Source organism: Mastigoproctus giganteus, chromosome 11 (assembly GCF_048544385.1).
Source record: "Mastigoproctus giganteus isolate SK-2022 chromosome 11, ASM4854438v1, whole genome shotgun sequence".
NCBI lineage: Eukaryota > Metazoa > Arthropoda > Arachnida > Uropygi > Thelyphonidae > Mastigoproctus > Mastigoproctus giganteus.
In genome coordinates this window covers 147,323,162-147,344,913 of record NC_143585.1, presented here as the reverse complement: position 1 = coordinate 147,344,913, position 21,752 = coordinate 147,323,162, and the positions used below count along the sequence as shown (strand labels likewise).

Genomic DNA, 21,752 nt, shown 5'->3' with positions numbered 1-21,752 from the left:
AATTTATCAAATTTAAAACAGAATATCTCATTGCAGCAGAATTTCTTCGCAATAATAAAAATGAGGCTGCAACCAAAGTAAGTTTCCAAGTGGCTTATTTCTTAGCCAAGCAAGGAAAGCAGTTTACTGATGGTGAGTTAATTAAATCATGTTTGATTGCAGCAACCGAAGAAATGTGCCCAGAGAAAATAGACTTGTTTAAGACTATTAGCCTTTCGGCGAGAACCGTTGCTCACAGAGTTGAGGACATTGGGAGCAACATCAATAGTCAATTAAAAAACAAGACAATTGATTTCAAGTGGTTTTCCTTGGCTCTTGATGAGTCGACAGATGTTTCCGATACTGCTCAGTTGTTTATTTGAGGAGTCAATGCAGAGCTAGAAGTTGGTTGGTTGGGTTTTATTGGCACATTAGCGCCAATAAAACCCAACTTCTGCTTGCTCAGATTAAGAACCTGAGGGGACATAGATTCAAACTGAGGAAAGACAGTTCTAGAATAGATGTGCGGAAGTTTGCCTTTAACCAGCGAGAAGTCGATTGCTGGAACAGACTTCCATCTGTTGTTGTGGAAGTTGATAGCTTAAATAAATTTAAGGCTGAGCTAGACAAACATTTGGAGTGACTGGATAGGTGAAATGGGAAGGGGTTTTTTTTTTTTTTTTTTTTTTTGGCTGATGCTATATAAGCTTGCTTTCTTGCATCATGTGCCTCAACTAATGCTAAACAGATGAACATTTGCAATCGATTTTGATGATAGGGAACACTAACTTTGAACCCCAATTAAGTGAAATATTTTCCCGAAAAAAGAATTCCATTCTTCTCATTAGTAGACCTGTTTTCCAAAAAAATTGTACTTAATTATTATAATTATATTTTGAATTTCATCATTTCATCGATTTTGCCTCTTCGCCCGCAAAGCCTAATTTATTTACTATCTGGTCCTTTACAGAAAACATTTTCCAGGCTCCTGATCTAAAGGAAAGGTTTAGGACTGAATGCAAAGTGTAGTAGTTACAACCTCCCAAAGGATGACAATTAGGAAACAGAAAATGTAGCAATTAGATGAAAAAAAAAGAGGGGGGGGGAGAACAATGACAACAAATAACTGTAAGGATGTATATGGCTAAGAAAACTAATAAAAATAGTAATAACTCCAGACAAATAAATGGTAGGAGTGGGGGGATATAGAAATGGTGTTTGTTCAAACATAATTAAAATTATGTTAAATTTGAATGTAAATCATATGAATGAGTAAGTAAGAAATAGATCTGTGGGAACTGATAGGGACCATTCAAAGCACACACAGAATTAAATACACAAACAAGAAAGCAACTAAAAAATGTGTCAAATTAAGACAACAATTTTTAATAAAGACCCACCTCACAGATGAAAAATTCAAACATTTTTACAGTGGAAGTACACAGTCGTACAATTCTGCCATAAAATTTGTTTTTTTTTTTTTTTTAGGAGCATTAGCAATTAAGGCCATATTGCTCCGGGATATGCGGTGGTCATTCCTTGACCTTTCCGCATCCTCCGTATTTGGTGGTGACGGGCTCGAACCCCGGTCTAATACAAGAAGTGTGTGCTATGCACTGCTGCTCCTTCCCACCTGGCTACGGAGGTGCCTCTGCCATAAAAATAAGCTATGCAACACTATAATCATACAAAAAATTAACACCTCTCGAAATGGGGGAAGAGAAGCAGTTGACTGCAGGACAATTAGGGTAAAAAAGAAATGCATAAGAAGAAAGGGGAAAGCGGCCTGGAACAGAGAACCTAGAGCTGCTAAAAGCACTGGGTACATCTATCAGTGATTTGCATACCACTGAAACCTGAGGGAATGGGAATAAATAAATAAATATAAACCCATAACCACAAGTGTGCTATGTCTATAGAAATGTGTGTTCATAAGCTGATTTGCATGTTGCATGGTCTTAAAAAATCTGGTATAACTATGAGAGAATGCACAGTCAGAATTGAGACATTCAGCAAGCAGGAAGCTGGCAAAAGCATATGTATGGTCTGAGGAAGGGTACTGATAAGGCTCCTGAAAAATCACCTTAATGTATAGGGATTTAGTTAATAGAGAGATAAATAAAACTATCTTAATATTTGTGTGGTGTAAGAGTGGTCATTATAGAAAAACTAGATTTTATGAGGAAAACCCTATATCCACTACATGAGATCAGTTAACGAGGCCTCATATGAGGAGGACTTAAGAATTCCTCCAGTTGTTGACAGGAACTGAAAAACCAGACTTGTTCAAAAAAAAGTGAGAAACAGCAAGGTATCATATTTGGGGGAGGGGTTACCAAAATTGTACAGACAGGCCTTCAAAGTCAAGGCTAGGATGAAGCCCATGGCTAGGATGAACTGAGGGAGAAGAGGAAGGCTTAGTTATGATAGAAGTGTAGGGGAAAGAAAGTGGGATATAAACTTTAGCTCATGCAAAGTTAATTAAGAGAACAACTTGGGTTGTACACACATTTTTTTTAATTATTATTATTATTTTTTTTTTTTTATGAAAACCCAAACCACAAAAGGTATTAGAACCTATAATACTTAGTACAACACGTGGGTTGAAGGTTGAGAAGCTGAAAGAAGATATTTCTTGACATTAGACTTGAATTTCTGTAGATTGTAATTTTTGGGAAATATGTATGGAGGGAGGTTTTTCCAGAAAATGGAAGTTGAAGGAATAAATGAGAAGAAGAAACATTGATTCCATGAGTTTGAAATTGGATAGTGAAAGAACACTGACTGGTTGCAGCACATGTTTGGACTGGTTTGGAAGAGAGAGTGGGAATTACAGAAGCTAAATTCAGAAGAACAGTGCCCATGGAAGCATTTATAGAAAAGACATTCAGTAGAGACAAAGTATATGAAACAGAGTGGAGAGACTTTATTTTGGAGATTGTTCATGATGGTTCATTAATTAACCTAACTGCCCTCTTTTGAATGGAGTCTAGAAGCCCGATAGAGATTTGGGAACAATATTCCATGATAAGGTGGATTTTAAATATGTTGCAAGAAAAGTAACACCGAAAGCAAATGAGAAAACCCAGTTTTTTAGGTGAAGAGTAAGCAATATTTGTGATGTGCTTATGCCAAATGGACAACTACAAACTGAGTAACCCTCTATGTTCAGGCTTCTTTTCCACCATCCACAGCTGTGACTATTTCATACAATGAAGACCATTCAGAGGAATTGATCTGATTGTTGCTGAATGGTCTCCACTGTAGGGAGCAGTTCTAGATGATGGAAATAAAGCATTGCCACAGAAGGGTCCATCTAACCTTACTGTTGTAAAATTAGAAGGACACCACTGTGTTGTCTTGGTTGGGAAGGATGGGTTCAGTATGTAGTTGTGGAGATGCTGCTGAGCAGAGCAGGTGACCAACTTGAGTGGTCAGGAATGCCACAGCTTATCTTCTTTTGCATTTTGTCCGTGATGATCTTCTGAAATAGAGTGAAGTAAGAAAAGTCAAACCTATTCCTTGATCCTTGTCAATTGCTGAGGCACTGAAGAATGGATGGAGAATGTTTTCTTGAAAGATCTTCTGGGATATGATGGACTGATACATCGTAACCCAGATGGAGGGTTATAATGTATCTGCATTTTGGAAGTTTCAAGACCCCTCTGCAGCAGGGAGCATAAGACACCATTTGTGACTTAGTAATCTGATCATAATTCACATTTTCAAAGTGTTTTTCCATCCTGGAGCCTCCCCATGTAGGACTTGCCCATGTAAGTGGAGATATGTGAATACTGCACATTTAGTATACAGGGCTCCATTTATCTATTAAACCTCTGTAATTACCACACTTTTGTACATATCCATGTTGTACTTACCGTGCAATAATTTATTGTGCACTTACATTATTGTATTCTTAACTTCTTTAGCTTTTGTATTATTCCTTTTTAATTACCGCATTTTGTGCTGTTTTGTTTTAACTTGCTATGCACTATTTTATTTTGTACAGACATAATTGTAGGCTTTCAATTTATTTTTTGTTTTATTTCTATTTTGCAAAGTGCAATTTTTTAATCTTAATTGTAACTCTACCTTTGTTACCCCTTCAGGCCTGATGTTATTACTCAGCTGCATTTCAAAATGGCACCTTTTTGTTAAGTACTTGTTTTGTAGTGGTTATCTCATTCTCTTGCAACCATTCCAATCTTGAAAATAAAAGAAATAAAAACTGCTGGAATGAAACAAAATACCAGCACCTTCTGCAGGCAAAAATAATTCCACAGACATAAAAATCACGGTTATACAGAAATGATATGCAGTATATAAATATTGATGATGTTAATATATAAGTACTGATATAGTACATAAATACTGATATAGTATACAGTATATAAGTATTGATGATGTATTTTGTTTTTGAAAATAAATTACTGTTGCAGTTAGTATTTCTTTACATCAATATCATATCATTTCCTGTGGATAAGCACAATATCAATTTCCTTCTCAAATAATTATGTAGATTAGTTTAATAAGAGTATTTCCTGGAATTATCCCAATTTTTCTTCATCAGGATGTGTTTTGTCCAGTTTATTTTAATCTTCAGAATTTTTGTTCCAGTCATCATCCCTAAAAATCTTGCTGTCTTATCATATATTAATGAAACTAGATGCATTTACATTGATTCCAAAAAAAAAAAAACCTACCTTTTTAAATCTTTTAATTCTTGCTTCAACTGCTGCTGCTGAAGAAATTTTGGGTCTTTCAATGCTCGTTTTTTTCGTGGTGCTGGAGGCGGTTCAGGCCATTCCCCTGGTGGCCAATCATCTTCATGAATTTTTTTAATTCTGTCTTTTTCTGCTTTCATCTAAATTAAAATTAACAGATTTACATAACCAATACCCAAAAAGTTATTTCAAATTACTAAACTTATGGTCATGGATTTATCAAACTACTACTATGAAAATAGAATAAATTACACTGGACAACAGCTAAAATGTTTCAGCAATAAAATTGTTGATTTTGGCTAATATTAATAGGCTAAATACAAATAGGACAGTTAAAATGGATTACAGTAGACTTTCAATTAACCAGCCCCATGGGGACCGGACCTCAGGCCAGATAAACAAATGGACAGTTCATCGGAAAACACATGCAAAATACCATTTATAGGTTGTAAATTAAATAAAAAAATATATATACAGTATGTTGTATATAAATGTTTATTAAACATTTACTTAGATAAAAAATCGGTAATCTTCATTTGTCTTTTTGATTTAAATTCATTTTGTGAAGCAAAATCACGCCATTTTTTTTCATAAATAAATAAATAAATCTTTATTGTGAAGTAAAGCTATAGCACAATATCCCTTCACGGCAACAAGCACCAGGGGTTCACATATAGCAGTTAGAGAAAAGAAGAATAAGTACAGTGTACAAATACAAAAGGCTACAAAATACAGATCACAAATGCAAAAAGAAATACAAATACAGCATGAAAACACAGAGCTGAACACAAACACAGAAAATCAAATACGACTTGACATGATTCAGGGTTCAAGGGCTTTGATAAAGTTGTGTCTGTTCCTGCTTGTTACTTATTATCCTGTCGATGTCGGCATCCACACAGTTCAGGGCGGCAAGCATCTGCTTGGAGAGAAATCTCTCAGTGAGTACAAGCCCGTTGTGGTGACCCACGAGTGTAGGTGCTGACTGTGGGATCCTCCAAGAGCAAGCGTTCCAAATATATTCAGAAATGATATCTGGCCTGTGATGAGTTTGGCTGTGAAGACCAGCCTGTTTTCCACGATCAGGAACTTCATCCTCAGGATGTTGAGTGCTTGTGCCATCATGGTGGTTGTGGTAGCGGGAGGTAGACGAAGCTTGTTATTGGACCATTTCAATAACCAGTATTCAGCGGTGTACACCCACTTAAGGTTTATAGATGCAGCAGAGGCCCATATTTCTGCACCATAGAGAATGGCAGGGTAGATAGTGGAGGTGATGAACTTTTTAACAATGAGAGAATGTCAGATGTGAATTATATCAATGGTAAATGAATTATCTTGCTGTTCGATGTATCTTATCAGTTTCAAGCGCTTTCTTTCCTTCTGAATGACTTATTCTTTTGTCATTTTTATCTCTGCACATAGTTTCTGGGTTCTCTGGTTCTTCATCTTCCACCATTTCTCCTTGACTAACTGCTTCGATGATTTGATCATCTGTTAACATTTCATTCTCTAGAATGTTATCGCATATAAGCCATTTATCGATGTCTCTTTCTTTCTTTCAGGTCTTTGAACTCTGATAATTGTTTCAAATAGTGAAGCAGAGCAATGTTGTTGTGGTCCATCAGATCCTCGCTGGCTCTTTGTCCAGATCACAGTTTGCAGTTAATTTTTCAACATCAGGCCATAATTTTCTCCGTGACCTCACAAACGTCGATGATGGAATTTCCTCAATAGCAGATGCCAACGTGTAAATCACATCCTTGATGCTAATTTTCTTAAGGGCCTCAGTGAGTTCCGTTTCTTCATTGTGGTCTTCTCAAGAATTTCTGAAAGAAGTTTTCTTCTGTAATGCCTTGACACATAGGTTGCACCAAAGATGTAATGCCAGGTGTTAAAAACACCACCTTGATGTCATCAGAAGATAGGTCAATGGGATGTGTTGGAGTGTTGTCAAGGACAAGAACAGCCTTGAGTAGTAATTTCAAACACGTCAAATGTGCCTTAACTTTTAGAACGAATTTAGTTGAAAACCATTCTTCAAATAGAAAAGAATCCATCCACATTGACCTCTGGGCTTTGTAGTAAACTGGTAGAGCATTGAAATTTACATTTTTAAATGCTCTTGGGTTGGCTGACTTTCCTACAATGAAAAGGGGCAGTTTGTGACTCCCAGCAGCATTTGTACAAAGGGCCACAGTGAGTCTCTGTTTATTCATTTTGAAACCAGAAGCGGATGTTTCTTGTGGTGCTGCTAGCGTTTTTGTCGGAAAAAGCTTAAAATATATGCCTGTGTCGTCCAAATTGTAGGCTTGTTTAGGAGTAAGATTTTCCTTCTGTATAATGTCTAAAAATTTTTGGGAAAATTCACTTGCAACATTTTGATCTGCTGACAATTTCTCGCCGCAAACACCCAGATAATGAATTCCGTGGCGCTTTTTCCATCGTGAAAGACATCTCTTATTGGCTAACAATTCTTCTCTGCTGTTGATTTTCTTGTGCAAGTGTGCTGCCTTTTCCTTCAAAACCGCCCGCTAAGAGGTGTTCCTCTTTATCGTTCTTGCATGAACTATATCCATAATGCATCTTCAACGACTTCATTTTTTGACTCCTTCATAGTGCACCTGTCTGAGAGCACTTTTTCTGATTCTATTTGCGTACTGAAGTCTTGAAGGGATTTCCGGTTTCTCAGCCAATCATTCACCGTACATTTTCCGACACCCAGTTCATTAGATATCCATTTTACAGGTTCTCCATTATCAATACATTCCAACACTTTTAGTTTTGTTTCAATAGTTAACACATTCTGCTTATGATTGTTCGAGCCTATCATTTCATGTTAATGTAATTTAAAAAACAAAAATATGTAAACACAGAGTGACTGCGATCCAAACGTCACAGATAGAAAAGACTAAGTGAAGTGAAAAAATTTATAGGATCGTTATAGTGCACTGTACTCGTTTCCAGAATCTTTTAATTTTGTTTTCCTGCTGGGCACATGACACAGGAAATCTGATTCACAGAAAAACCTTGACAAAGATATGGATGGTTAAAATGGAGGATAGTTAAAGTGAGGCCAGATAAGAGGGAGGCTACTGTATTAACTCTAGTTTCAAGTTGCAGTTTGTATGGCAACACTGCAGGCACTGGTGCTGATTACCACTATTTCCTGTTTAAATGCATCAGTCAGTCTGGGCCAGGCATCTATCCAAACTACACTTCTTTTCAACTGAGCAAAAACTTAAAATTTAGTAGGCTGCAGTAGTGTGTAAATAATGCAGATAATTTTTGTTTGTGGTGAAGTGACGTTTGAGTCACAGAAGCATTCCATTACTCCAATAATAAAAAAACTATACAAATGTTATTTTGGCTGCAAGGTTGGAGACCAAAACAAAAGCTGGGCACCTCACTTTTGCTGCAATACATGTGCTTCTAAAGTCCACAGCTGGTAAAATCACAAAGGCCACTCAATGCCTTTTATACACAGAGAGCTTTCAGATCATATAACAGTGTTATTTATGTATGGTACTACCTCTTTAGCACGGGATTCCCAAAAAGACAAAGTAGCCCTTAAACCACACGAATGTACCACCTGCTATTCAACTAGTACTCCATTGAGGACTTTCCATTTGTGAGCCATCAGCTGAATATGTTTTAGAATCTGATGAAGTGTCAGGTAAATCACCTCAACCTTCCAGATCAAGATAAATCACCTCAACCTTCCACATCAACAGATCCTGATTTTATTTCCAATTTCCCCTCTGCAGAGCCACACAAAATTAGCATTAGCAAAGGCACACGATGCAAGACAGCAAGCTTATATAGCATCAGCCAAAAAAAAAAAACACGTACCCTCCTCATTTCACCCATACACTCTCTCCAAATGTTTTTCTAGTTCTACCTTAAATCTATTTAAGCTATCAACATCTACAATGACAGATGGAAATTTATTACAGCAATCAACCACCCACTGGTTAAAGGCAAACTTCTGCACATCTATCCTACAACTGTCTTTCCTAAAAGGGTATTTATGCCCTCTCAGGTGATTATTCTAAGCAAGAGGAAGAATCCCATCGGCATAGAGCATGTTCAAACCATTCAAGGCTTTATACACCTCAATCAGATCACTTCACAGGTGCCTAGTCCCCAGACACTGTACTTGGCAAAATTTAAGCATTTCTTCGTAAGAGCAACCCTTTGTTCCATTCACTAATCTTGTTGCCCTTCTCTGTACTCGCTCTGACAGCTCTACATCCTTCTTAAAATGAGGTCTCCAGACATGTATACAGTACTCAGGGTGTGGACTGACCATTGCCTTATACAAGGGGATAATCACCTCCATACCCCTGCTATAAAAATTCACGTATATCACTGACAAGACACCATGAACTATTCTTGCAGACCGTCTGCACTGCTCAGAAAACTTCATATCTGCCTGCACAATTACATCCAGGTCCTTTTCACTCTACCACTGTCAGTGTAGTACCACACAGTTTATACGTTACTCTGGGGTACTGCTTCCCATATGCAGCACTTTATATTTGTCAGTGTTCAACTTCAGTTGCCACCTCTCAGCCCATCTGCTCAACTTTTCTAGATCCTGTTGTAGCAGCATACTGTCATTAGTGTCATTAACAACCCTGCCGACATTCATATCATCTGCAAACTTGGATATTAAGCCTTAGATATATATACCATCATCAATATCATTAATAAATACAGAAAAAACAATGGACACTGAACCCTGGGGGACTCCAGTAATAACATTAGTCCACAAAGAGCAGTGTCCATTGAGTACCACTCTCTCTCTTCTCTCACTCAACCATCCCTTTATGCATAGCAGTAATTTGCCTCCAATGCCACTGCTCCAATTTCTGCAACAGTCTTCCATGTGCAACAGTATCAAAAGCCTTTCAAAGATCCAAGTATAGAATATCAAAATTATTCTTTGCATCCAGCTCCTTTGTGAATACATCATGGTATCCAATCAAATTGGTCAGACAATACTTCCCCTTAACAAACACATGCTGAGTCTGGGCTATAACTGAAGTCATGTCTAGATGATCCTGCAATGCTTCTTTAACCAGTGCCATTAACTTCCCTGGAACAGAAGTTAAACTAACAGGTCTGTATTTACCTGTGTCTCGTTTTGTCCACCTTTGTGGACTGGGGTCACATTTCCACATCTGCAGTCCATGGAAGCTCTCATAATTATAGTGAAGTGTTTGCTTACTTCCTTTGTTGCCTCTTTTAATATAACTGGATAGATTCCATCCACCCATCTTTCTTATGTTTATCTTCAACAATTTCTCCACTTTACTCTCAGTCATTACAAAATTATCTAGCTTACTACCAGAGTTTAATACACCTCTGGCATTCCCCTCCCTGAATAACTCCTCAGGTGTGAATGTAGATGCAAAATATCCATTTAGTTTGTTAGCTACCCGAGCAGGATCACCAACAGTTGAAAAATTGATATCAAGCAGACCAATCTGATTCATCCCCTTCCTTTTAGAGTTTACATAAGTAAAGAACTGTATGCATCCTTTGACAAAAATTTCTCGTAATCTGCCTTTGCATGCCTAACCTACTTTGTGACTTGGTTACAGACCAGCTTATATCTATAATAGGCTTCCGTGTCACCTGTTAATTTATATGAATCCCATGCATTTTTCTTCTCTGCCACATGTCTAATTAGTTGATCTGACATCCATTTAGGCCTAAATCTTGAACAATATTTCTTAGTTGGTATGAAAAGCCTAGTAGCTTCTAAGATTAATTCTTTGAATGCTTCCCGTTTTGAATTTGCTGTTGGTAACATCATCAGTTGGTCCCACCGTATAGAATTTAAATACTGTCTCAGATCACTGTAGTCACCTTTACGAAAGCAAAAATCCTTCCCTTTACTCCGGATTGTAGTTGCCGCTTTGAGTAAATCCCACTTCAGCACACTGTGATCATTGACGCCTAGTGGTTCCTTTATCTGCAGATTCTTAATGCATGAAGAATTACTACTGATAATCAGATCAAAGTATTACTCCCTCTAGTTGCCCTCTGAACATGCTGCTGTAAAAAACAATCATTCAATAAATCCACAAAAGCCTTGCTAGTGTGTGAGTGACCAATTCACAAATTCCAGTCAAAATCTGGGAAATTAAAATCCCCCATTATAAGACACTCTGATTTACTGGCCCACTCTATTTCTCTGTACAGCTGTTTATTATACTCATCAGGGTCATTAGGCCTATAACACACTCCTATTCTGAATTTTGCTTTCCCAGTGCTTATGTAACACCAAACTGACTCAACACTGCACTGTCTAGCCATGTCGACTGGCTGTACTTCCTTGGATTTTGGGTGTTTCTTAACCAATAGCATAACCCCTCCTCCCTTCCAGTACTCATTCCAGTTCTGCGTTCCTTATATCTGTGTGACACCACCTCTCTGTTATCCCAACAATATCTGCCTTTGAAGTTTTGACCATCACCTCAAATTCATGAAATTTACAAAAGTATTCATGATGTTTCTATTCTTAGCTACCTTAACACAGCCCATGTATTTACTTGTTCCATAGGGACTTCCGGCAGTCTCTGGAATCCCCCTGCACCTCGTTTTCCAGGCTGCTGCTCATTTCAATAGAAGCAGTGCAAGAATCACTTTCACCTCTGCCTGTGGCTACTGTTAATCTATTAGTCCGTGTATCCCCCCCCCAAGCTATCAGTTTTCCGACCAACCTAAACTCTGCCTCGATAGCATCAGCTAATATTCTTGCACCCTTTTGATTTAAGTGTATCCCATTCCTCTAGAGGCAGTCTCACATGTTAACAAGCACAGACCAGGCTGAAAAAAATTCTATCCCTTGAGCCTTGCACAATCTCTCCAGGGGCGAATTGATCGACAAGGCTCTCATAATACACTCTCTCCTATCGTGTCCGGGCAGAATTGCAGACACTTTCAAATTCCACCCTAACTCATGGCTTTTTTTCAACATTGACCTGTATTTGTTAAGTAACCCCGCCTGTCTCCTACTCTTAATATCATTAGTGCCAACGTGTACAACAATATCACTTTTTGTGCCCTTAAAAGATGATATCTGCTCTACAACATCATCAAACTTTGCCCCCTGGCAGACATACCCTGATCCTGTTCCACCTATCCTTTCTGCACTATGTTCTCGTTTCCCTGACAACAGAGTCACCGACAACAAATAGTTCCTTTGGATACAGCGCATTCTACCTTGGGGGTTGCCGCTGTTTTGCGTGATGTTCAAGTGCAAGCTCTGGCATTGATGTGGGCAGCTGAGAGCTTGATGGGCCCTTCAATTTAAATCTTTCAAGGACATCCACCCTGTCCTTCAAGCTCTCATATAGGCAGATAACAATGTTGCGTTGGTGCATGATTTTCTCACACTATTTACATTATGCATACACTCTTCCCCATCTCTTCCGTCATGCAGTATGACTGATGACTCTTGAGGTTATGATGAACATCATGGTGAGATCCAATCATCCTTACATTTCGAGGGTACAGCTGTAAAATGGTGTTCGCAGGCCCGCCCCTAGTTAGTACACTGGACCGAACCTATTGATAACTCCTTGGGAGGCTTCTGGATCAGCTAGTGTATAATCTTGCTACCTCTACTCTGCCTGATAGTGACTGGTTTTTGATTTGATTTGATTTGATTTAAGAATTCTTGGCACAAGAGCTACTGCGGCTAAAATGCGCCTGTAAAATTTTATATTTTATATAATGGTTTTGTTTTAATTCGTATACTGCTGCTAATGATTTCCAAGAGTAACAGAGAATGACTATAGCTTGCTTTAGAGATAATATTTAGTTTTATATTTGATTGTAGTAATTTATTTTCTTGAGGAACTGAAAAACATCTGCTATATTTTTTCTATCTTCCAGTATGGTTTTGAGAGTGAGGGAGTGACGTTTGTTTAGCTCTTTGAAGGAGTTTCGGCGCTCACCTGCAAAAGCTGGACAAGTAATCAGTACATGTTCTACTGTTTGTTGTGTGTGACAGATAGGGCATAGAGGGGGATCCTCTCCTCGCAAAAGATAAGAGTGACTGAAATACGTGTGTCCTATCCTTAACCTAGCAAGTATCACTTCATCGCGTCTATTTTTCTGAATGCTGGATTTCCATGGTTGGAGTAATCTTTTAATCTGATGCAATTTGTTAGTGGTAAGTACTTGCCATTGCTGCTGCCAGTGATGTATCCCACTGTGATCAATAACGTGTTTATAGTCTGAGAAAGGGATATATTCTGATGCAGAAATATTGTTGTTAGCTTCTTTGGCAGCTCTGTCTGCTTGCTCGTTACCATGTATTCCGACATGGCTTGGGATCCAGCAAAATCTAATGTTACGACGTTGTTCAAGGAGTTTTGATATTTTGTATTGGATCTGCTGTTGTAGTGGATGTTTGTTAGAACTGATATTTTGTATTGCCATCATGGAACTATGGGAGTCAGTAAAAATTATGCTGTTTTGAAAACTTGAATGGTCGATTTCGTCTAGTGCTAACATAATGGCTTGCAGTTCTGCGGTATAAATGCTACAGTCTTTTGGGAGTTTTTGGGCCAATGTGATGTCAGAAAAGTAAACTGCCGCTCCCACATGAGAATCAGTTTTGGATCCATCTGTATATAGAAAGCAATGATCTGAAAATTGTGCCTTATAAGCAGCATGCAGCTGTTGATGGTTTACATGAGAAAGGATTTGTTTGCTCGAAATGTGGAAGGAGGAGTCACATAAAGGTTGTCTGATTATCCATGGTGGAGTAGACTGCTTCGTCAGCGAATTTATGTTATCTAGGTTAAGCTCTCTACTGAGAAGAAGGTTTTTTAATCTCACATTCGCAGGTTTATTGATTCTTTGTTGTTGCTGATAATGTTGTTCCCATTCAGAAGCAAAAAGAGTTTTCTGTAGAGGGTGGTCTGGTAAGGATTTTATTTTAGCTGCATAAGAGAGTAATTGATTTTGTCTTCTGATTTGCAGAGGAGGTTCTTGAGCTTCGGCGTACAGGCTCTGCACAGGTGAGGTGCGGAAAGCTCCAAGGGCTAAATGTAGTGCGCAGTGATGTACCGGGTCGAGCCATCTCAGGGCACTAGGTCTTGCCGAGTCATAGACTGGGGCACCATAGTCTAGCTTGGACCGAATGAGAAGGCGATATAAACGTAGTAGGATTGTCCTGTCTGCTCCCCAGGATATAGCGGATAGGACCTTCAAGATTTTCTTCAAACAGTGGACTCTTATGTGACTGATATGCTCTAGGAAAGTCAGTTTTTTGTCAAAAACTAATCCTAAGAAACGGACACTATTTTTAACTGGGATGATCTGTTCTTTCAGCCTGAGTTCTGGGTCAGGATGGAGATTCCTTTTTCTGCAGAAATGTATACATGCAGTCTTTTGTACCGATATTCTATATCCATTTCTTTCTGTCCATTTTATGACTCTGTTAATGGCTACTTGCAATTGCCGTTCTATTGTCCTCATATGCTGCGCTTGATAAGAAATGCTGAAATCATCAGCATAAACTGTTGTAAAGATATTGTTTGGGATTTGTTCTATTATTGTGCTGAAGTGGACTGCAAAAAGTGTGGCACTAAGTACAGATCCTTGAGGGACCCCTTCTTCTTGATAAAATATATTGGAAAGTGTATTGTTCATTCGAACTTGGAAGGTCCGATTCTTAAGGAAATTGTATATGTAGAGGGGTAGATGTCCTCTAAGGCCAAGTTGATGTAACCTTTTAAGTATACCATATCGCCACGTGGTATCATATGCCTTTTGGATATCAAAATTAACCATGACTTGGTGTTGTTTCCTGAGAAAAGCATTTCTTACTTGATTTTCCAGTTGTATAAGTACATCCAAGGTACAGCGATTTTTTCTAAAGCCAAATTGTTCTGGGTTGAGAAGATCATTATTTTCTAGATACCATGTTAGTCTATTGTTGACCATTTTCTCTAAGATCTTGCCTAAGCAGCTAGTCAAAGCTATGGGACGGTAGTTCTGTGGGTCTGAGAGATCTTTTCCCTGTTTTGGGAAAGCTAGTATTATTGAGTGGTGCCATTTGTTTGGGAAAGAATTTTCAAGGTATATTTTGTTGTATAGATCTAACAGGGCTAACTGGGACTGTTCATCTAATTGTTGTATCATTGCATAATGGATTTCATCAGGACCGACTGCGCTGTGTTTCACCTGTAGCAGAGTTTGTTTTAGTTCTGCTGCCGTGCGTGGCAAGTTGTATTGTTCACACTGATTGGTAGAAAAGTTTAATTTTATTTTTTCGGCCTCTTTCTTGTATGTTTTGAAAGCTGTGGGGTATGCACAATTAGCAGATGTATTTGAAAAATTTTCAGCAAGCACGTTGACTATATCTAAGGTGTTTGTAACCAACTGTCCCTTCCAATTTAGCAATGGAGAGTGGTTTAATTGAGAATTGTTGGTCATCCTTCTGATCTTTTTCCAGATAAATGTAGCTGGTGTGGAAATAGTTATAGTGGATGCAAATTTCATCCAAGCAGCTTTTTTGCTTATTTTTTGCACTTTCCTGACCTTGGCTCTGGCTCTCTTGAATTGTATCAGATTTTCTGTTGTTGGATTTTTGCGAAAAAGGTTCCAGGCTCTATTTCTCTCTTTTTTAGCTTCCCGGCACTCTTTGTTCCACCATGGTTTTGGATATGTTCTGATGTTAGAAGATGTTTTGGGTATTGTCTTTTCCGCAGCTTGAAGCATACTATCAGTAACATAGGCTACTGATGTTTGTACTGATTCTCTTTTAATAATGTTGCGGTCTAGCTTGGCTAGTATCCTGAATGTTTCCCAATCTGCATCATATATTTTCCATCTGGGGTGCCTATTGGCTTGGCATGCCGTTTTTTCCATGATTTTCAAAATAATGGGGTAGTGGTCACTGCTCAATGGAGTCTCGTGCACGCTCCATTTAGTCATAGGGAACAGTGTTGGGGAACAGATTGATAAGTCTATTGCAGAGCTGCTTTTTGATGGAAGGTGGAAATATGTGTGTGTGCCGTCATTTAAAATCATTAGGTTGTTCTCGACAATTAATTTTTCTATTTGCTTACCCTTCTGGTCTATTTTGTGATCGCCCCATAGTGGGTGATGTCCATTTAGGTCACCTAAGATGCAGAATGGAGGTGGTAGTTGAGTGATCAGCTCTTCGAAATCCTTAAATCGGAATTCTTGATTAGGGGGTAGATATACTGAGGCTATGGTAATATTGAAGCCTATTGCTAGACAGGCTGCAACTGCTTCTAATGGTGTGTTCAATGGTATTGTTTGGGAAGGGACATGTCTGTTAACTAGTATTGCAACTCCTCCTCTCGCTGTTCCATTCGTTATGCGATCCTTTCTATATGTGATATAATTTTTGATTATACTATTGTCCTGTGGTTTTAAATAGGTTTCTTGTAGGCAGATACTTAGTGGGTGGTACTGGGTGATGAGATCTATAACATCATTAGTGTTTGAGCGAAAACCTCGACAGTTCCATTGGATAATCGTATCTGTCATTTGGGGTTAGATATTCCCTCGGATTGCTTCCTTGGGGCTGATTTATTTTTGTCTACCTTGGTTTTGTCTTTTTTTGAAAAATAGGGTCTACCCGTATCCATTTCTTCTTCAGTAAAGATTTCGAGAACTGGTTCCTCTCCTTGGTTTCTTGCATCCGTGTCCATTTGTTCTGCAATCTTTTTTCCTGGACTACCTATCTTTTCTTTGTTTGCTTTTCTTCTTTTACCATTCTGAGATGGATTCTCCTGGGGGGATTGTAACATCTGTTTGTGTGCCACAACATTTTGAATTGGGTAGTTTAATTTCCGGAGCCTTTTTGATTGTGGTAATCTGCGCATAAGAAGGTTTGTTTGCTATATTTATTGTAATTACCTTTTTAGCTTCCTGATATGAAACTCCATTTTCTGCTTTGTATTTTTGTATCATTTTTTCCTTCTTCCAAATTTCACACTCCCTTGAATATGCAGTATGATCTCCTTTACAATTTACACATTTATGGTTTCCAGCTGTGCAAGTAGAAGTGGCATGTTCTTGCGAACCACAGTTTCCACATGTCAATTTTCCTCTACATACTGTCTGTGAGTGACCAAACTTCTGACAGTTGAAACAACGGAGAGGATTCGGGATGTACGGTCTTATATTGCAGTGTAGATATCCAGCTTTTACTGATCTGGGTGATTTAGGCGTGTTGAAAGTGAGTATCAGATTCCTGGTGGGGGTGATTATCCCTTCTTTTTTAATTGTAATTCTTTTAACACTGATGACTCCTTGTTCCTGAAGTTCCATTTGAATTTCCTCTTCAGGTACATTTAGAAGGTCCCATTCCGTAATGACACCTTTTGAAGTATTTAATGTATTGTTCGGGGATACTATTACTGGTATTCCTGCAAAGGTTGTCATTTGTAATAATTTTTCTGAGTGTTTAGCATTGGCCGTTTCTACCAAAATGTCGCCTGATTTTAGTCTTTTAACTTGTTTTGGTGGGCCGACATAACTCTCAAGAGTCTTTTGTATGAGAAAGGGTGACAATTGTCCTACCGCTTTCTCAGTATTTGAGTGTACAATAATATATGTTGGAGAAATTAAAACTTGAGAGTCAGTTTTTAATCTCTTTGTGGAGACAGAGTCATTTCTATCGCCTTTTCTGATTGCCTTAGAGGTGTCTCCGAAAGAACTAGATTTCTCATATCTTGGATCAGTTCTATTCGGGTCCGTTGACCCAGTGGATTCCTGGGTATTGGAGTCAGTTCGCTCCATTTCGCCCTGAAAGGGAGCGCTTTTCCCTTCCAGGTTACCGGCCCCGCCACGTGGAGGCAGGAGCAGTGCCGCCCTGTGACCAAGCACTAGGTTAGTAATTAAGATATAACAGAAAATAAAAGGGAAAGAGAAGGTTGCTTTCCTTCTTAATCTAGTAAAGTTGCTTTCTTTACTATGGATTATTTAATTGTGTGTTAATAAATGCTTTAAATAAGGAAACGATTTCTACTTCAAGAAAGAGCGCTAATTCAGAGCAAAAAGTCACTTGATCACAGAATCGCTTGGCACTTGGGGCCGATAGTGACTGGAGAGAGAGTGCAAGTAGTGTATATGCGGGGGGGGGGGATGTTGCCGAGGACATGTTATGTCAAGGATCTGGGTATATTCTTACCATCTGTACACCATATCCAAAAATTTCATTACTTCATACAGCATATCCTCACCCACTTTTCTTACTATTGAATACACCATGAATTGTCAAATTAATAGAGTAAGCTTATCTGAGAAAAGATCTAAACCTCCCAAACACTTCCTAGTTCATTTCACAAATATATGTGGTCTCAATTCTAATCTCAACGATGTCCACTTCCACTTGCAGTCTGCCAAACCTCATGAACTTTTTCTGACAGAATCTCAGTTATCAGTTGATTCAACTACTGCTCATCTCAGTTGCCAAAATTATTCGCCGTATAATTCCTTTTACCTCAAAGGTGGTACTTGTGGATATGTCCGTTCCGATATTACCTGTCAGAGACTTGGTAATTTGGAATCAACTCTGGCTTAATTCTCTCTACCTCACTGTGTCAAATTCATCTGTTGTCTCTAACGTTCTCCCAACTCCACTAATCACTTGGAGTTCTTTGACTTCCTCTCTTTGCAAAGTGATTTTCTCCAGTACAAATTTCCTAACAGTGAAGTAATTTTCCTTTGTGATTTTAATGTTCACAACTCCAGCTGCCTTCCGTTTTCAAGTCATACCGACCCAGCTGGTCGAGATGCTGAGGCTTCGGCAATTTCTAATGTCCTTGCACTGACTGTTCATTTATCTACAAGAATACCGGACAATCCTAACCATATAGCCAACACGCTTGATCTTTTCCTCACAGATAACCCTTCTAAGTACACGGTCGAAGTGAGTGGTCCTTTAGGTACCTCAGATCACAACTTGGTGATTGTCTCTTCTCCAATGGAGCCTTCATCTCATGGCTATTCCCAACCTCGTATTGTTCAGCATTACAAGAATGCAAAATGGGATGGCCTGCGAGATTTCTTTTCTTCTTTTCTTTCGTCGGACTACTGTTTCAAAACTTCTGATGTCAATGTTTGCTCAGATCGTGTCAGTGAAATTATTCTTGTAGGAATGGAATCATTTATTTCACACTCCACTTTAAAATCTCGTCCTTTATATAAACCTTGGTTTTCCAATAAATGTGCTACGGCTGTTCAAGAGAAGAATGTTGCATATCGTAATTGGCTTGATTCCAAAACTTCAGTTTCATTTTCTGCCTACACCAAAGCTCGCAACAATTGTAAAGTAGTCATCAATCAGTCCAAACTTGATTTTGAACAGACTAAGAGTAGAAAACTTGATTCTTGCCCTAATGGTAGCCGAGCATTCTGGTCTCTTGCCAAAGCTATTGGCCGCAACTTTTGGCCATCTCTGCTCCCACCTCTGTCAAAACCAGATGGTTCTGTTGTCACTTCAGCCAAGGATAAAGCTGGCGTGCTAGCATCCCATTTCTCTTCCAACTCATGTATTAATGATCTTGCTAAAACACCTCCCACCATTCCCAACACAATCCATTCAATGTTTCCTGTGGTCTTCCGTGAAAAGAATGTCAGAAGGATTTTGACAAATCTTGATGCTAAGAAAGCACCAGATCCTGATGGTATTTCTCCACTTGTTCTCAAAATGTGTGCTCCTGAACTTACTCCCCTTCTTTGCCGCCTTTTTTCACTTTCTTATTTCTATAAGGTTTCACTTTCTATAAGGTGTTTTTCCTTTTGCTTGGAAATTTGCTCATATCGAAGCCAGTTCTTAAAAAGGATGAGAAATCTCTCCCATCCAATTATCATTCCATTGCAATTACTGCTACTCTTTCTAAAGTAATGGAGAAATCAATTAACCCCCAACTCTTAACCTACCTAGAAACCTTCCGTCTGTTCAACGATCGCCAGTATGGATTCCGTCAGCGATGATCCACTGGTGATATTCTCGCTTATTGTTATCCATTTATGGACTAATTCAATAGAAAAGTTTGGTTGAAACACAAGCAGTTGCTCTTGACAGCTCAGAGGCTTTCAATCGTGTTTGGCATAACGAACTTCTAAGCAAGCTTCCACCTTATGGTTAGCTAACTGTTTTTTGTAATTGGTAGATGGTAGATGGCTCTGTCTTCTAACTTTTCCACTAATGCTGGAGTCCCCCAAGGTTCAGTTCTTTTCCTCTTGTATATTAATGACCTTCTTCCATTGATTGGAAATCCTATCCATAGTTTTGCTGATGATAGCACATTGCATTCCACTTTCCATTTTGAAAAACCTTACTGTGCTCAATCAGCTTCAACTTCTCGAATATCCGCTACCTATTCCTTAAATATCAACCTCCAGATAATTCTCCAGTGGGGCAAAGACAACTTAGTTGATTTCAATCCTTCTAAAACTCAGTCTTGTCTTATATATCACAAAAAGGATTCTTCTGCTCCTATGCTTATCTTTGGTGACACTCCGATTTCAGGCAAAATGATATATCTCTTTTGGGGATTACCCTGACTTCTAATCTCTCTCGGCACAAGCACATTACAAATATTGCTTCCTCTGCATCTAAAAAACTTGGTTTTCTCTTTCGCTCTCGGCGTTACTTTTCTTCCAAACAGCTGCTCACTCTGTATAAATCGCAAATCCGTCCTGCCATGGAATATTGTTCCCACATCTGGGGTGGTGCCCCCCAAAACCTCTCTCAAGCTTCTTGATTCCATTCAGAAGAGGGCAGTTAGGTTAATTAATGATTCATCTTTAACAAAGTCTCTCCACTCGCTGTCTCATAGATGTAGTGTTTCTGCTGCATGCCTCTTCTACAGATACTTCCATAGGCACTCTTCTTCTGAATTGGCTTCTATAATCCCCACTCTCTCTTTCAAAACAGTCCGAACATGTGCTGCCACCAGCCAACATCCATTTACTGTCCAACTTCCAAACCCACAGGACCAACTTTTCATCTTCCTAATTTATTCATTCAACCGCCATTTTCTGGAACAACTTTCCTTCATACGTAATTCCTGAAAATTACAGTCTACAGAAGTTCAAGTCTAATGTCAACAAATATCTTCTTTCGTCTTCTCAACCTCCAACCCAAGCATGATACTAAGTACTATAGGTTCTAATATCTTTCGTGTTTGGGGTTTTCATTAAAAAAAAACAAAACACAAAGGCATTCCCCTTGGCAATATCATGTCCCGTTCCTGATTATCCACAAACATCAAACAATCAGTGCATTTCAAAAGGCTGTGATTCAGAGGACAACCACCCTCTCAGTTCTCCCGAGCCACAGCACTCCCATTATTTTGAGACTTTTGCTTTGATGCTCTGGTCTGAGTCATGATTTCTATTCAATTTCAAATAAAATTCCAATACAAAATATAATCCTAAACTTATATCCCAATGCAGTTGTAACACTATATATATATATATATATGTATTTCAGTATTGAATATTATCTACGAGTTACATTATATGACTTTCTTATCTCCTGTCAAGTTATATATATTAATTTATAACATTACGTTTGTAAAAGCTAGGTCGTTATATGTATCTAGTTAAAAAAAGTACAATTTAATTGACAATGAAATTTATTAAGATTAGTAAATTTTACTGATTAATTGATACTACTATACTCGCTATCTAGTTTTATGTTAAACCTTACGCTATCTAGTTCAGGGTATACGTTGTATTGTATAACAATGGCAGCCAGTTACAAACAGCAAACCTACGGACACTAGCTATTAATTACTTTTAGAATCGTGCAATCTAAATTTAAAATAAACCACAGAGCTTGACTAGGTCTATAAGCTACTTACAGAAAATAATTTAATATAACAATTAAGTCAATAAAACAACTAAATATAATTAAAAATTTAGCGTTTGCGGGAGCTGCAAAACTTGTCCAACATGTGGATTAGATACCCTTACCGATAGTAAGTAATAATCTACAAAATATCTATCTAAGTTCAAATTAAACTAAGTATC

The 21,752-nt window shown here is 38.3% G+C and overlaps 1 protein-coding gene across 1 annotated transcript in view; it reads right to left on the bottom strand.

Annotated features, from left to right (window-relative positions):
* LOC150078506 (uncharacterized) overlaps positions 1–21,752 on the bottom strand; it is a 365,826-nt gene that overhangs the window by 304,680 nt on the left and 39,394 nt on the right. The window contains exon 3 of the mRNA XM_090384588.1: positions 4,683–4,843. Coding sequence (XP_090240714.1) covers positions 4,683–4,843 — 161 coding nt within the window. The remainder of the gene's footprint in view (positions 1–4,682; positions 4,844–21,752) is intronic.